Source organism: Peromyscus leucopus, chromosome 3 (genome assembly GCF_004664715.2).
Source record: "Peromyscus leucopus breed LL Stock chromosome 3, UCI_PerLeu_2.1, whole genome shotgun sequence".
Lineage (NCBI taxonomy): Eukaryota > Metazoa > Chordata > Mammalia > Rodentia > Cricetidae > Peromyscus > Peromyscus leucopus.
In genome coordinates this window covers 51,303,065-51,319,807 of record NC_051065.1, presented here as the reverse complement: position 1 = coordinate 51,319,807, position 16,743 = coordinate 51,303,065, and the positions used below count along the sequence as shown (strand labels likewise).

General features: G+C 43.2%; 1 protein-coding gene across 10 annotated transcripts in view; it reads right to left on the bottom strand.

Annotated features, from left to right (window-relative positions):
- Dgki (diacylglycerol kinase iota) overlaps positions 1-16,743 on the bottom strand; it is a 471,870-nt gene that overhangs the window by 15,224 nt on the left and 439,903 nt on the right. For all 10 annotated transcript variants that reach the window (XM_028866082.2, XM_028866077.2, XM_037203652.1 and 7 more), the window contains 2 exons: positions 13,655-13,692; positions 9,286-9,406 (listed from right to left, as the gene is read on the bottom strand). In XM_028866082.2, coding sequence (XP_028721915.1) covers positions 9,286-9,406; positions 13,655-13,692 — 159 coding nt within the window. The remainder of the gene's footprint in view (positions 1-9,285; positions 9,407-13,654; positions 13,693-16,743) is intronic.

Below are 16,743 nucleotides of genomic sequence, written 5' to 3'. Positions count from 1 at the left end.
TATCACCAGTTTCCCAAACTCCACCAGTCAACACACACACAGATGGCTCAGTGGATGAGAACACCTGCTATGAAAACAGGGGAACCTGAGTTCAAACCTCCAGCACTCAAATTTTTATAAAGCTGGGCATGGCCCTCTGTGCCTGGAACCTCAGCATAGGTGGGCAGAGAAAAGTAGATCCCAGGACCTCCACGGCCAGCCAGCATAGCCAAGTTTAGTGAGAGACCCTGCCTCAAGGAAACAATACAGAGAGCTGTAGAGAAAGACACCCGACATCTTCCTCTTCTGTCCAGGTGAGTGACTATACCCACCATGCATGTGTGGATCCACCATGCACATGACGGACAGACAGACAGACAGACAGACACACACACACACACACACACACACACACACACACACACACACATTGAAAAGGGAGATTATTTCTCAATGAAGTTGAAAAAATGAAATTAATTTGGGATAGAACTAAAACTAATTGTCTCAGTAGAGAGAAAGGGCCAACTGAATGGGCTTTGGGTCTTTTTCATTCTCCAGCTACAGAAAGGGGCCTTCTATAGTACAATGAAAAAAGTAAAGACACACATACATCATCTATTACACATGTTTTGGAGATAGGATAAAAAGTCCACTTTTTGAAATTTTTCATTGTCAAAATGGAATAACTGCCATGCATACTTGTCAGATTATTACAGATGCACCGTTGCGTGATATTTCTTCCAAGTGTTAGAATATAAACATACAATGAGTTGGCCTTTCTCTATGTCTGCTTACTAATTAATTAATTTCTTCTACAAACATTGTTTGGGATTTTCACCATTCTATCTCTTGATCACTACTTCCTTCCATGAAATTCTTCACCCTATTTACTCTGAAGGTATCAGCTAGACACATTTCTTCCTCAGAGCTCCCTCTGAGTTCACACCACTCCCTACCTACACGACACCTACCCTTTTGGTGTCCTATTTGTCATACTTAGATACTATAAATTATCACCTATCCTAGCCAAGTGGAGACTGCTGGTCACATTATTCAACATGACACTTGTCAAACTACTTTCATGTCACCAGCTTAGTTGTATTTCTGTCCCTTGGGACTCTAATAAACCTCTGAGTTTTGTCCTATGCCTTTTCCACCACTGTGTCTTCCTTTGGTACTGAGCATAGAATCCGGTCCCAAGCAAATGCTTAAATGTTTGACTGAATTGATGAGTAAACCTGCTTCAGAGGGCCAAACATGGTTCTGGCACTAAACAGTTTACTCTTGAGAGACATGATCCTTGTGATTTGTGACCTATGTTGGTGGAGAGCATTATCCCTGAAAATTATTCGTTATGTATAATGTGAAAGGAAATGAAGAGGGTGCAAGTTTCTAACCATGATTGCCATTAGCAGGGAGATGGTTGAGATATTCTAGAACCTTTGTGACACTCCTGGTCATCCAAGAGCTAAGTCACCTTGAATCTTTGTGTGAAATGCAGCTAGCATGTAGAAACCATTGCTAAAGAGACTGTTACATATCACTAAGTTTCCATACATCCCATCTGGTACTTATTCTCAAATGTTCAGATGATGCTCAAGGCCTTCCTCATGGAACTCCCTCTCCTTAATGTGTTGGTAAGGTTACACCTTTTCACCTAAGCTAAACTAGTGATGGCCTACCTCACTAGTATTTCTCAAGCTTTCCCCCACTCTAAGAGCCTGTCTCCCAATCTCCCTATCCATGATAGCCTTCCTCAAAGCCCAAATGTGGCAAGGTCCTCCAAAGAGACATCTGACAAAAGAAATTTAACCCTTCTCTGAATCTGATGATGCTCACAGGTTCCACCCTATGGTACATATTTGCTTTTCAAATATATGTCTTGCTTCCTTAAGTGAATTATTCTAAATCTCTGAAATGTAAGAATCACATTATTGTTATAAATTTTATATCAATAATTATATGGATCAATTAATGGTGACATTTACCTTCCACCTTGAGTTTCCATGAGTCAATAAAATCTGTTTAGCAACAGTGCCTGGTACCCCATAAGTACTTCATAAAATGTAGAGTAACAACTGTAGTGCTTTTGGGCACATGGTAGCTGACCATATTAAGTCAAAACACTGCGACATCAGTGAAGGAAGGTGACATAAAAGGGCCGCTAACTCCCTCTTGATTTTAAGCCACTTGTTGACTCAAATTCTAGAGATCCACACACTCCAGGCTTGTTCAATTGTTCCGTTTCTGAGAGGAGAGCTTCAACAGGATCAGAAGCAAGAGGATCACGGCACCTGAAGCTCCACGTAAAGAGACCCTGCTATCTTCAGAGAGCCTGTTAAGCCATTTACTTAGAGAGCTCTTCCAGGAGCACAGCAGCACAGCTTCACCTGGCGGCTGAATTCCCATCACTGTTGCTCTCTGCACAGTGACTATGGCAACAAAGGCCTTACAGCATCTTCTCCTTTACTCTTTCCTGATCTTCAGGATCCTAAGGCTCTTGAGTGAGTCCCAAGACTTGCTGGGTCTACGGCTCTGTGCTGGTAAGGAGCTCTTGCAGCATTTTGATTGGGCTAAGACAGTAATAGTTTGACAATGTAAAGATGAAGAAAAGGAAAAAGACTTTGTTCCTCACAGTGCTGACCTGGAGCACCACAACTGGAGCCCTGAGTTATGCCACAATGCTTATCCACTCTGATTTGCGTATGCCTCTGGCTACTCAGGGTTCCTCAGCCGTTCCTTCAGTCCGCTGCAGCTGGCAGAGGTAAGAAGAAAAGCTGCTAGTGCTGGAAGCTGGCATGTGTGCTCTTAAATCCTATCTAAAGGGACTCCACTTCAGTGAAGAACTCGAAAATGATTGATACAATTAACCTAATGTCCCCAATCCTCCATCAAATAGACAGCTGAATGATTAAAGAATTTTTCAAACACTGGCAAGTAAATAGTCAATGAAGGAGAGGGAAGGGCAGTAGCCAGATCATGCCAGGTGGGAGTAGGGAGCTGTGTTTAAGAGGCCAGGGCCTTGGGACCTTTTTCCTCTGACTGGGTTGCCTCACCCAGCCTTGATATGATGGTTTGTGCCTAGTCTTATTGTAATTTGTTATATATATATATAATAATCTCTGGGAGGGCTGCTTTTTTTAAAGGGAAATGGAGGAGGAGTGGATGGGGGGAGAGGGGAGGTTCAGGGGGGCAGAGGGAGTGGAGGGAGGGGAAAATGCAGTCAGGATGCAATGTATGAGAGGGGGAAAAAAGAGTGCTGGCACATTCACTTGTCATTTTCAGAACCAGCTCTTAAAGCAGTGCTTCTCAACCTGTGGGTCACAACCCCTTCGGAGATCACATATCAGATATCCTGCCTATCAGACATTTACGTTATGATTCCTAGCAGTAGCAAAATTACAGTTAGGAAGTAGTGATGAAGTAATTTTATGGTTGTGGGTCACTAGGACAAGAGGAACAGTATGAAAGTGTCAGCACTGAGAAAGTTGAGAACCATTGCCCTAAGGATTATGTTTGCATGGCAAAGACACCAGAAGAGTTGATGCCAAATGCATCTGAATTCAAGCCATCACTCCCTCCTGGTTTGTACTGTGCTGGCCTATGGGAGATATGCTTTGTTTAACACTGTGCTGACCTATTTAGTAACCTCAGTGTGCAGCTTGGAGAATGGGCAGCTAAAAAGATCAAAATAATCAACAAAACCCACACCAAATTCTTTTAAAAGATAAAATAAATTTTAAAATATAGCACCTAATATTTTTTGTTGATCTGAGTCTCACTAATAAAGGAAAAAAGAAAGACAATAAAAAGTCAACAGAACTATATTTTGTTAACGTGTATCAATGGTTTAGAGTTGGACTTGGGATAGATAGATAGATAGATAGATAGATAGATAGATAGATAGATAGATGAATATCCCCATTATGCATGCAGACTTGGAGATTTAATAAGTGTCTGCCACTTCCAGTTTGTCCTCTCTGCTTCATGCCTGCAGTTGAAGACATGGGCTCTCAGCTCCTTCTACCAGCCACCATGGCTTCTGCATTTCACCTCTGATGGACTCCAACCTAAAACTGGAAGCCTCAAAATTCTTTGCTTTGGTCAAGGTTTTTATCACAGCAACAGAAAAGTACTTAACACAGAATCCTTGTATCTCGAGGATTTACTCTCTCACACAGCTGCCCTGCACCAGAAAATAAGTGTTTTGAAGTCTTTATTGAAGGACTAGGGTGCAAATTTCTCTATGAAATCTTCACCTTTCTTCCAGAATTCTATGCATGTTCTCACTGGAACTTAACAGAGGACACTAGTATGCAGCTGCCATGTCTTGTGGCTTCTTACCCATGCCTGTGTTCATATCCCCTTGAATATGGGGGGGGGGCAGAAACTGTATCATACATCATACATGTGCATGAGTTTGGGCACCTCATAGTGCCTCAGGTTTAACTCCCTGTCCAATGGAGATAAGAGAGTTTACTGTGTAGAATTGTAAGAATTTACACTTAACATCTAGAACAATATATTTTAGCAACAATGGGTCAATAATTATAAAAAAAATTTTCAAAAGCATCTGAAACCCAAATATCATTTTTAGGTGTTTTTCTTTTTTCCTTCAGAAAAAGACCCATAGCTGAAACATGGATTCAAAAAGTTGCAGGATACAGGGAAACGTCTGAAAATTGAGGAACAGCGTTAGTTTCTTTTCATGTCTCTGTGGCAAAATACATAGCAGAAGCAAAGGAGGAGAGGACCAATGTATGGGCTCACATTTCAGAGAGAACAGACCATCATAGCAGAGAAGGCACGGTGGTAACATGGTCCAGGGGGATGAAAGCATGCGGCAGGTGTGTATTCCATAGAACCAGCCGGAAAGCAGAGAGCTTTAGCTGGAACAAGGCTGACCTTTCACCTTCAAGCCTCGCCTCTTCTACCTCCTAAGGTTAACAGTTGCTCAAAACACCAGCACCAACTGCAGACCACGTGTTCACAGAGGTGAAAAATTGCACGAGCCTGTGAAGAACACTGTATATTCAACCCATCACAGGTACAATTCAGACTAAAATATAGGGAATGTAGAATGCAGCAAAATGTCACAAATCTTTCAAAGTGAGAATGTGAATGTTGTGGTAAGGACTGGAACTTTCTGAAGTTCTGCTGCCCAGCACTACATCTGTGAGCTCTTACACTGGCCACTCCAGTTCCTGCTCCAGTGACCTCATCGTCTGCACTGCATATGCATTCTAGATGATGGGCCTTTTATAACGTGCATTCTTTAATTTGCCTCCTACCAATGCCTCCAAATCCTCTCTGCTGTTCCTTCCATTGCCCCAGACTCCCTCCCAGGACCTCTTTTCCCATCAGTCTCCCTGACGCTGCCAGCAGACCATTCCAAATCCTCCCCTGCCGCAGGACAAAGGCTGCACAGATGTGGATCGAGCTGGCACTGGGAATGCTAACAGCACTGTCATCCTGTCTCAGCGGGATGGTAGTCCTTTCTCTCTGGGACCAGAGGCAGAAAAGAAAAGTGGGGGTTAAACAAAAAAAAAAGAAAGAAAAGAAAGACTGGGGTCAGAAAAAAGAGAGAAGACAAAATAACCCATTGAAATAAAAAGGAAATGCATGAGTGCAGTTTCTATCTGAGGAAGCAGTAGGGGGCAGCGGGGTGGGCACCGGGAGAAGAAAGACAAAAGAACAAAATGCTCTGGGTAGCAAAGGGAGAAAACCACACAAAAGTCTTGGAGGGGCTAACAAGCGGGAGGCAGCCAGTAAAAATGATGGTTGAAAGGAGCTGAAAGGTAGGAACCTCTGAGAGTCCCTGCTGGAGCCCCTGGATCCACAGCCTCTGCCCTGTCTCTGGAATTGTTTCCACTCTTCCTCCTCCCGTTGGCTTTTCAGGCTTGAAATGCCCAGATTCCAGCTTTTTTTCCCCTCTAAAAGAAAGCAGTGTTTTGCACATCTGAGAGAAGTCCAGAGGAAGGTGCCTCCTATGGCTTTCTCAGGACACATCCCAGTCACAGCCCATACCCCACAGCCATCTTAAAAGAGCCCTTTGAAGGAAATGGTATGGCTGGTGCTTCAGACAACTCATCTCTGGGGACTCTGGATCAGAAAGTGTCCTCCTGACTGTGGATCACTCTCCTCTCCCTAAGCACCCAACGAAGGGACAAAGCACAGTGACACTCAGGGCAAGAAGGATGCTGTGAGCTGAGAACCGACTCAAGGGACCATACAGAATACGACTTAGGTACCGTGAAAAGGGCCCAGCAGTACCTAATAACCACTGTCAGCAAAGGCTGAGTACAGTCGGATGACAGGGAAACAAGCTGGGCAGATCCCTCCATCTTGTGTTCTTGCTGAGGCCATTTCAGATTTAATTAGAATTTGAGCTCCTTGATGGAGAATCGCATGGAAAATTACTCAACTCTATTCTAGGACCTGAGGCCAAGATACCCCAGCTAACTTATCTCAGCTTCTGTTAAACTGCTTGCCTGTGCAAACCTCTTGCTGCAGTTGCTAAGATGCGGTTTTTGCCTTTAAAAGTCCCATTGGTCCAAATGTTTGGGGCTACACTTAGGTCCCAAATACCTGGGTGTAGTCCCAGCTAGCTGGAATAAAGACTTTCAGTTGGCTCTAAATTATGTCTGAGTGGTCATCCCTGGTGGGATCCCCATAACAAGCTCTTTGAAAAACCTGTGGGATTTCTATTATCTGAAGCCATCGGAGAGACTTGAACCAAGCTGATACACACATATACATGAATGTCAAGACATTTTCAGCATAAGAAAACATTTCTGTTATTCTGCAGTACTACCGAGTCAGAAGAGATTATGTTAGTCTGCAGAGAGTTCATGAAGTACTGAGGATGAAGCACGCCCAGGGCAATGCTTTCCGTTTATCTCTCCCTGACCTCAAGAATACTGTGCACAAGAGGGCTTCCCATCATTTCAGAGAGGTAACTGGTTCTGCAAGGTAGTGTATCATCTGAAAATGCACAGGTTAGCTGGAAGTGACAGGCAACACTTCCAATCCCAGTACTTGGAAAACAGAAGATGGAAGATTGCTGCAAGTTTGAGGCCAGTCTGTCCCGAGAATTCCAGGATAGTCAGGACTGCTGAGAAAGATTCTGCCTCAGATCAGACGGCCACCTTCTGAACTTTGTACAAATCCTGAGGACTTTTCTTGAAAGGAAGAAGTCTCATAGCCGAGTGTGGCTTTAATTGGTGTCCATGTGCAATATTCCAAAATTTGCTTCTGCTCCCCATCAGTCTTTTTGAGAAATCACCATGTATAACAGAATAAACCTGTGGCGTATGTGTGCAGCAGAAATCATGCCACGATTTCATTTGCAAGTCTTTCCCTAAAGTGTAGCAGGTGGATGATAGGGGAGCAGAATGAATGATGCCTACAACAAACTCAAGACCACAGTTCATCTTTCTAGGACAGGTGGGAGTGGAACTACCCGGTCTGCTGGGGAAAGCCATTCTCCAGCACCCTCCTTTCTACCTTCATAGCCCTTCCTTCCATCCTTTTAACCATAATTCTGGCCAAGAGTTGAAGCAAACTCTTTCTTCGTGAGAAAGACGAAGGAAGGAGTCTCAAGTGATTGACAGCCTAATATCTACCTTACAAGGTCCTTGCAAAGATTAAATTATGTGGTGTGTTCTGTACAGGCATTTGGCATATTATATGAGATTGAAAAATGGTAGCTGTGTTATCTGTGTGTGGCTTTATAGCAGGACCTAAAACATCCACATTTAACTGTGATGAATTGATTTGTACACTAATTGCAGTTTTTTTTTTCAGCCTGCTATTGCTTGAAAATATTGAATGTATTTTCTGTTGAGTGCATATTTGAGCGTGTCAGCCTATAGCAGGGATTCCACATGGATTTGTTGAAAGAATAAAGGAAGGAGGGAAAGAACGAGTAGAAAAATGCAAATGTCCCCAGTTGCATAAAAGGAAAGCAAAGGGATGTGAGTACCCGTTAATCTAATCACTGTCTGCAGCCTACATGCCTGTGCAGAGGAAGGAAGCTTGAAGGGCTGGAGAGATGGCTTGGTGGGTGTGCAAAGGAAGCAGGCTCAGCATCAATGCTCCAAGAAAGTTGCCTAGGCTTTCTGTGGACCCGGGTCTCACAGACAGTCTCTCACTTATTTACCCTGAAATGCCTCCAAGAGAGGCATATTTTTCCTTCTACCCCCCCCTCCGCTCTTCTCTATTTCTAGTCACATCATAAACACGCGAAAGCTGAGTGGTTTCTGTTCCTTATGTGTAATAATGTTTCCATTGGGCTCTAGAGGCAGATGTTAAGTCATCAGCTCTCCATCTTCGGAATGATCTAAGACCAAGCTAGAAGCGCAGTTAGTGCACCGTCTGGAAGGTGAGGCCCAGGCAGCCACACGGGACAGGGCAGCATGAATTTTTCCAGAGAATGAAGTGTGAGTTGAGAGAAAAGACAAATGAGAGCCAAACAACAAAAACTAAGACACTAGAAAAATGGGGTGGAGCAAACATAAGAATGTGCAGAAGGATCAACCTTCTGATATAGATGACCCGGCTGAGCCCAAAAAGTTAATTTATACAAAGTTCTGCAAAATAAAGACAACTATGTCAGGCTTTATTTGGGTAATAAAAATTTTAATCAATTAAATAAATAAATAAAGTTAGGGGCTGGAGAGATGGCTCAGTGGTTAAGAGCACTGGCTACCCTCGCAGAGGACGAGGTTCAAATCCCAGCACCCACCCAGTGGTTCACAACTGCCTGTAACTCCTGTTCCAGTGCCTTCTTCTGACCTCCAGAGGGACCAGGCACACACAAGATAAACAAGCACATGTGCAAGCAAAACATTTGTACAATGAAAATAAAGATACAAATTTTTAAAAAAATTAAAATTAATTAATTTTATCTAATCATTTATTTTTGAAACAGGGTCTTACTGTGTAGCCTTGACTGGCCTATCACTCACTCTGTAGATCAGGCTGTCCTCAAACTCATAGTATTCCACATGACTGCCTCCTGGGTGCTGAGGTTGATGGCATTCACCACAGCTCCCAGCAATTCACTAATTTTCAAAAGCTGTTTTAAAATTTTTTAATTAATTACTTACCCAAAGCCTTCCCTTTTGAAATCTAGATATGAAAATGATTTATTTTAATTGCTTGGTTAAGATGGCCCAGATGCATCAGTGGGTGTCAGAGAGACAATTGGTATTCCATTGTGAAGATCTCCTGGTTGAGTGTCAATACAGATGATGCTGTCTAGAATCTCATAGAGAAGTGATCCCTGGTTGGTTTCCTACTCACCATGGTCAAGGATGTACTTCACAATCTCCCCATTGCCAGTTTTAGCTGCGTAGTGAAGGAGTGAACAGTGGTCTGGTCCCTGAATTAACAAGCTGCCTCCATTCTTATAGCTTTCTATGAGCTGAAAGAAAGAGACACAAGGAAAGAATATCAGCAGCAGCGTACAGAACCGGGATAAAAGATCCAAGGTCACACAGAAAAGTCACTTAGTAAACCACAGATGCTTTTAGCCTCAGAGGATGCAGCGAGAAGTGATGAAGCTCCAACCCTTCATCACTCACATGGATGGTCGATGCCTGACATAACTCCAGAAAAAGTCTGAGGGTATCAGATAGCTCAAGGAAGCAGGAATGTGCTGAATTGGCTTTCTTCCCCCTCTGTGGAGCCCCAGACTCTGAGAAGAAAGCTAAAATTTCCTGAGGTTTATCCAGCTTTTGCTACAGCAGGAAGAACCTGGCTCTGGCTCTCTACGATCCTTTCCTGTATCTTTAGCTGTTCTTTGACATGTCATGAACACAATCACCAAATGCTTCATTTTCCTGCACACAGTGCTCATACACACATATTGTGTGCACACATGTGTGCATGCACACACACTCAGAGGGAAGGTTCATTTTTTTTTCATCCTTATACCTTTTGTGAATCAGGCAGTGTATATGCAACATGGCTAGAGATGATCATGTAATAAAGAGAAGCAAAATGTGTGAAGGTCATTGTTTCTATATGAGAACAGCCAATTGTAGTGGGTAGCCATTCCAGCTTTGATCTGGAAGTTCCAACCCCCATTGAGGCTTCGGCAACTGTCACGCCTACAAGGAGACCCGAGATCCAAATGGGCCAGCTCTCTCTCTGTTCCTGGACCCTGGACGCTGGAAGTTGACTGAGCAGAGCTCCAGAGAACACCACTGGTCTGTGATACACCTTCCCCAGACCCCACGACCTACCTATTCCTTCATTTGTAAATTACCCACTAAATAAATCTTCCTTTTAATTACATGGAGTGGCCTTAATAATTTCACCAATAGCCAACAGCCGGTGGTAGAAGCCAAGAATTTAGCGACCAGCGAGTAGGGTAGGCAAATGAAGATGCAGACCCAGTTCATGAAGTATCAGATACTCTACAAAGTATAAATGTGTCACTGTTTTCCAAACCGTGGAATGTCAGGACAAGAGGAGCCTTGGTGAAGCTTCTCATAGATTATTTGAAGACAAAGAAGAATCTATCACCAGAGCAGGTCTCAAGAATACTAACACATAAGCAACAACAATATGACTCAGTCACCAGCCTCGCAGGCATCCAAATTCCACAGGAAAAACAGAAGCGTTGATTGCAGGGAGAGATGGTATGAGGCCAGCAGAGGGACGCCAGGGAAATAAGCAGAGTTTTGGGAAGGAGCCAGGGGAAAGTATCTAGAAATTCGATCAAGAAGAGGGGCTGATCTGAGGTGTCGGAAGGTCGGGAGCTAAGGGAAGTTGTACCCCCAAACTTTAGGGCAAGAGAACAGGAGGAAGCAGCATGGAGAGCCAAAGGAGAATCTTGCTGTGCTCTGCCACAGTCTCTTGTGATGATACTGTTTCTTTGTGGGCAGATCCAGTGAGGATGGCAGTACAGACCTACCCAGGCCAAGTAGGGATCAGCTGTGCTGAACTTGCCTTTTGGGAAGGTTGCATACTATGACTAAAAGTCAGGCCATTAGCAATTTAAGTTATTAAATTGTTACATATCCCCACCTCATGGGAGCCCCGGAGTCTGCTCTTCTCTCTCTCTCTCTCTCTCTCTCTCTCTCTCTCTCTCTCTCTCTCTCTCTCTCTCTCACACACACACCCTGTTTCATATGTATTGTGCATTCTTCACATGAGGGAAGTAAAAGAAAATTGAGAAGATGAGAGATAAACATACACACACAAAGAGAAATGATTGAAAAAGAAAGCTCTTCATTGTCTGTATTTCATCTCATAGTAAATAAAGTATTACCGAGTCACTCTTCAGACATTTAGGAAATAATTATAATGTAGATTGTGCCAGGATAACCAGATAGATACAGTGATTGCTTGTATTTTAAGAAATTCTCTATAAATTCTCTGTATTTTTTAATGTGTAGCAATACATCTAGGATCTGGGGAGTTGTTTGCCTATAATAAAAGCATAAGGAAAGAGCTTCAGATTGCGAACTGGATTAGAAGTGTCCAAGGGCAGGCTTGTTCTTGCTTTCCACAGAATCCAAGGTAAGTAAGTCCTTGCAGGATTGTATACTGGTGCTGGCTAGCCCACTAAAGGGCAATGACCATGAACTTCCAGGAATCCTGTTTAGGGATGAGACTTCTTCTCTGGGCAACAATCCTCTGGGATACTACAGTGGAAAACTGTAACATAAATTGGGGTGAAAGATGAAAGAACAGAGAAGCAGAACAAGCCACAGCCAACCTCACCTCACCAACTCCTCAGCCGATCCTGTTTCCACAAATCCTCAGACTGAAAGCCTCTGAGTCCTCATCTTTGAGGGCCTCAGCTGAACTGCTGCTAAAAGCCTCTAGTTCCTGGTCCTCATGCCTTATATACTTTTCTGCTTCCTGCCATCACTTCCTGGGATTAAAGGTATGTGTGCTTTCCAAGCAAAGGCATGAGATCTCAAGTGCTGGAATTAAAGGTGTGTGCTATTACTGTTTGGCCTCTATGTCTAATCTAGTGACTGGTTCTGTCCACTGATCCCCAGATAAGTTTATTAGGGTACACAATATATTGGGGTACACAATATATCACCACAGAAGACAGAACAGACAACATGGCCAGAATCATATGAATGAGCCTGCAATTGGCCCATATGTAGGCAACCCTCTCTCTCTCTCATTTTGCTTTCTGCTAGTGGTGTGCAGAAAATATAGAACAGACATACTTTGGTTTATTCAATGGGTATGCTTCAAAACAGTAAGGAAAGAAGAAAAGGAAAGGAAGAGGAAGAGGAAAGAGAAAGGGGAACACACTAGACAGGGAAAAGAGAAGAGTAAAAAGTTAGTAATTCTCAGCTTCCTTTAACAGACTGGTTTCTCAGCCTGTACTGTACATGGGCTGATGGGAAAGGTACATCCCCCACTGTGGTGGTCTGAAAGAAAATGGCCCACAAAGGGAGTGGCACTATTAGGTGTGACCTTGTTGGAGAAAGTATGTCACTGTGGGGGCAGGTTTTGAGATCTCTTTTCTCAAGCTTCCCTCAGTGTATCAGTCAGTCAACTTCCTGTTGCCTACAAGATGTAGCATTCTCAGGTCCAGCACCATGTCTGCCTGCATGCTGCCATGCTCCCCACCATGATGATAATGGACTGAACCTCTGAACTGTAAGCCACCACCCCAATTAAATGTTTTACTTTATAGGAGTTGCTGTGGTCATGGTGCCTCTCCACAGCAATAAAAATGCAAACTAAGACACCCCTTCAGAGGCAGTCAGTGCCATTCCAGAGCCAACACACTAGCACTGCTGGAGTAACACAGAGACTCACAGGTAGTCATGAGCCCCCAGATAAATAACCCAAGAACAGTTAGATCTTTTAGAATACTCACAGAATACATCATGACAAATATTTTTAATAACTATGTTGTTAGAAAAAATTATATAGCAAGACTAAGCCAGCTAACATTTTAGGCATCTTTCTATGCAACATGAACAGTATTGGCAGCCTTATCATATGATTACATCCAGTCTTACAACAAACCAAGAAAGAAATAACACTGTTATCCTGTTTTACAGATAAAGAAATCAAGGCACCGAGAAAATGTGCTAAAGGCATAAAACCACACATAGAGTGAATGACAGAGGCAAGATTTTAAGTCAGGCAATCTACCTTCAGAACTGACATTTGCTTTCAAGGAGATGGTGACCATTTCCTTCCTTGTGAACCAAATTCACCAGAAAATACAAGCACAAGTTGAAATGCCCCAGATGGACTAGCCTGCCTTTTTTCAGTCAGCTGTGACTTCTAAAGCAGATGAGTATATCAACAGGTGCAAGCTCTGAGCTGGTTCATGCATTTCTAGGTCTTACTCAGGCCATTCTTATGTATGTATTCATTCACAGACACATCTGAAAAAGAAGCCTTCAGATTCTTCAAAGATTAGTCTTAGCAGGGATTCTAGGCACGATGAACTTTGCATCCTGGGAATACAATTCTTTTTTTAAGGAACCAAGGCAAGTCCAGGGAATTCTACCACACTCCTTTGCTGTTAGGAGATGCAGAGCATGGTGAGGGCTCTCCTCACTCTCTTTGTTCATTCCTCCTTCTCCTCAGCCAGTGCAGGTAAGGGAAGTAGTTTATAGACCGGATCATGAAAATCTGGAGAGGCAATCACCAACATTGTGGTAGGAGAAGAGCTTACCTTCATAAGGTCACCAGTTATTACTGCCTGCAAAATTGCTGTGGAAAACAAAAGAGAGATGTCTCATTAGTAGAAGACCCTCTCACTGAAAAGTTAGAGCTGAGTGGTTCCATGTGTAGGAGAAGTAATCTATACGGGGAGAGGAACCAGGGATTCTTCATTAAACAGACGAAATTCCCTTCTTCAAGCCCTTTCCTACCCTAGTACCAATCATATACATGATTCTAGCACTTTCCTGACCCCACCCCACCCCCATCCTGGTACTGCGAAGATGATGTGAAATGTGGAATCACATTAGATTGAAATGTGACCTGAAGAGGTGTGGAGTGGAACACTGGACAAACCATTATTAATCCCATGAGCCTCAGTTTCCACAACTGCAAAAGAGGAAGTCTAGAGCTCGTGGGCTAGCTGGAAGGGTTAATCATCATGGCTCCTCCTTTCTGTCCTTCTACATTGTTCTCTAGAGATTCAGTACATCTCCAGCCATTTCAGCTGGGAATACTGAAGTGGCGAGTACTCATTGCCACGGATATTAGGGGGATTAGAGCTATAGAGGAGGAAATCACTGTTTCAGTTGTGTTCTGGGGAGAATAATCATGTTTGACCTTAAATTAATAGGTGGTTGGTCATGATGGAAATAAGCATAAAAGTCTTTGGTAACTTGAGTTATTTGTAAGGTATTTGTAGCTTTAGAAAGAAAAATTAAAATTTCTAATGGCTTATGCATGTAGGATATAGAAAATAAATAATAAAATTGTGTTAATAAAAGGGAAGCAGTCATGCAGATCTAAAGACAATCATGGTTCCCAAAGGGAGATGCTACCTGCATTCTTGTAGAACTGATGCCTGTGGAAAAGGAGATGTATCAGTTTGGAAACTAGTCAGACAATGGACTTAGCATTCCAAGTCACAGAGCTTTAGAAGAAAAAATAAGCTAAGTTTATTTTACAAAGGACCATTTTGTTCTTATTCAATTAATGTCTCAGTTTGCTTAAATGAAAGTCTAGTAGCATGTGTCAAGAAACAAGGACTACAGCGCTGGCTCCACAGCTCACTCAGGAAAGTGCTTGCTATGCAAGCGCGAGGAACTGAGTTTGATCCTCAAGACCCACATAAAAGAAAAGCTAGACATGGCGGCATAAGCATGTGATTCCAGCACAAGAGAGGGGAAACCATCAAATTCCTGGATCTTGTTGACTAGCAAGCCCAGCCTACCCTGCAAGTCCCAGGTTCCAGTGAAATATCCTGCCTCAAAAACTAGGTAGACGGTCCTTGAAGAACCAAACCTGAAGTTGATCTCTGGATGTGCATACATACATCACACACACACACACACACACACACACACACACACACACACACACACACTATGAGAGGGAGGGAGGGAGGGAGGGAAGGGGTGAGAGAGAAAGAGAGAGAGAGAGAGAGAGAGAGAGAGAGAGAGAGAGAGAGAGAGAGAGTGATTGTATCCTGGCCGCCACTGACTCTATCGCACATTTAAGAGTCCTGAGTAAACAACGGCATCCAATTCTACAAGACTGAGTACCTTCTCTTTGCCAAAGCAGAAGCTTTGAAAACCTACAGAAAAGAGGGTGGCTGTTTGAACATGGAAGGAAGGAAGAGGCAAGAAGAAGGAAGGGGAATGTGCAGGACTGGAAAGGACTATAAAAAGCTGTATAAGCAATGGAAGGAAGGAAGAGGCAAGAAGAAGGAAGGGGAATATACAGGGCTGGAAAGGACTATAAAAAGCTGTATAAGCAATGGAAGGAAGGAAGAGGCAAGAAGAAGGAAGGGGAATGTACAGGGCTGGAAAGGACTATAAAAAGCTATATAAGCAATGGAAGGAAGGAAGAGGCAAGAAGAAGGAAGGTGAATGTGCAGGACTGGAAAGGACTATAAAAAGCTATATAAGCAATGGAAGGAAGGAAGAGGCAAGAAGAAGGAAGGGGAATGTGCAGGACTGGAAAGGACTATGAAAAGCTGTATCAGCAATGCACACTTGGCTTTGAGCCATTCTCCTTTCACACAACACAGGGGCTCATCAGTTAGTCTTTGAGCTGAACAAAAAGAAAGTAAGGGAAAAAACCCAGTGGGCTCCAAAGCAACTCAAAAGGACATGGCTGTGGGAAGGATTAGCGGGGGAGACTGACCGTGGGAGGGAGAGGGAGAGGTGAGAGGAATCAGAATGCACTGTAACATGCATGATATTATCAAGAAAGCTATTTATAAAAAAGAAGCAAGAAGGGGAGAGGTACTGAAACAACAGAAAAAGAATGACTATGCCTACAGAACCTTTGTTTCATAAGGATCCTGACATGGGGAGTGAGGTGGCCTTGGGGCGCAGAGCCTAGCATGGTCTGCCAGCACCATAATGCACGCTCCTACACCTAGGCCTCTGTCCACGGCTACACTGACCTCACTGTGGGTGGAGCTCCACTAGGCACCATGACACCCGCAGAAGGTGGCCGAAAACACTGTTCCCAAGTTTGTAGTGCTGCGGAAACCGTGATGGATAAGGACATAATTCTGTATGATTTGCTGAACACGAACATTTTAAGCCATTTTTTTTCTCCTTGACAAAGAAGGCCAACAGTTGTAATGTTCGCCTCTGTAGTGAGGGTTAAAGCTTTTAAAAGGCTTTATAAATAGATGGTAGGGGTAGTTTTTCAACACTTCTGTGACTTCACATAAACACACACACACACACACACACACACACACACACACACACACACACACACAGACACAGTACTATTCAGAAGGAAATTTCTGTTAAAGGTAGACCTGACCCTTGAAGTTGCTCATGGGAAGCTCTGTTAATACATCATATTTCAGGTGGGAAGGACAGATCAAGGAGCCATGAGGTGGTGTTTTCTTTCAGGATAGAAACCCCATAACAGATCACAAGGAAGGGAAGGCTGAGGAAAAATATTAGCAATTTCAGCTTGGAAAAGCAAATAAGTTTGGATTTTTATATGACTGAATGCTCTCTTGGCTGCAGTGGACTGTCCTGATTGTAAAAAAATAAAAAAATAATAATAAAGGTAAACAAAACTACAAAATGAACCTTTACACGGTCTTGTAAC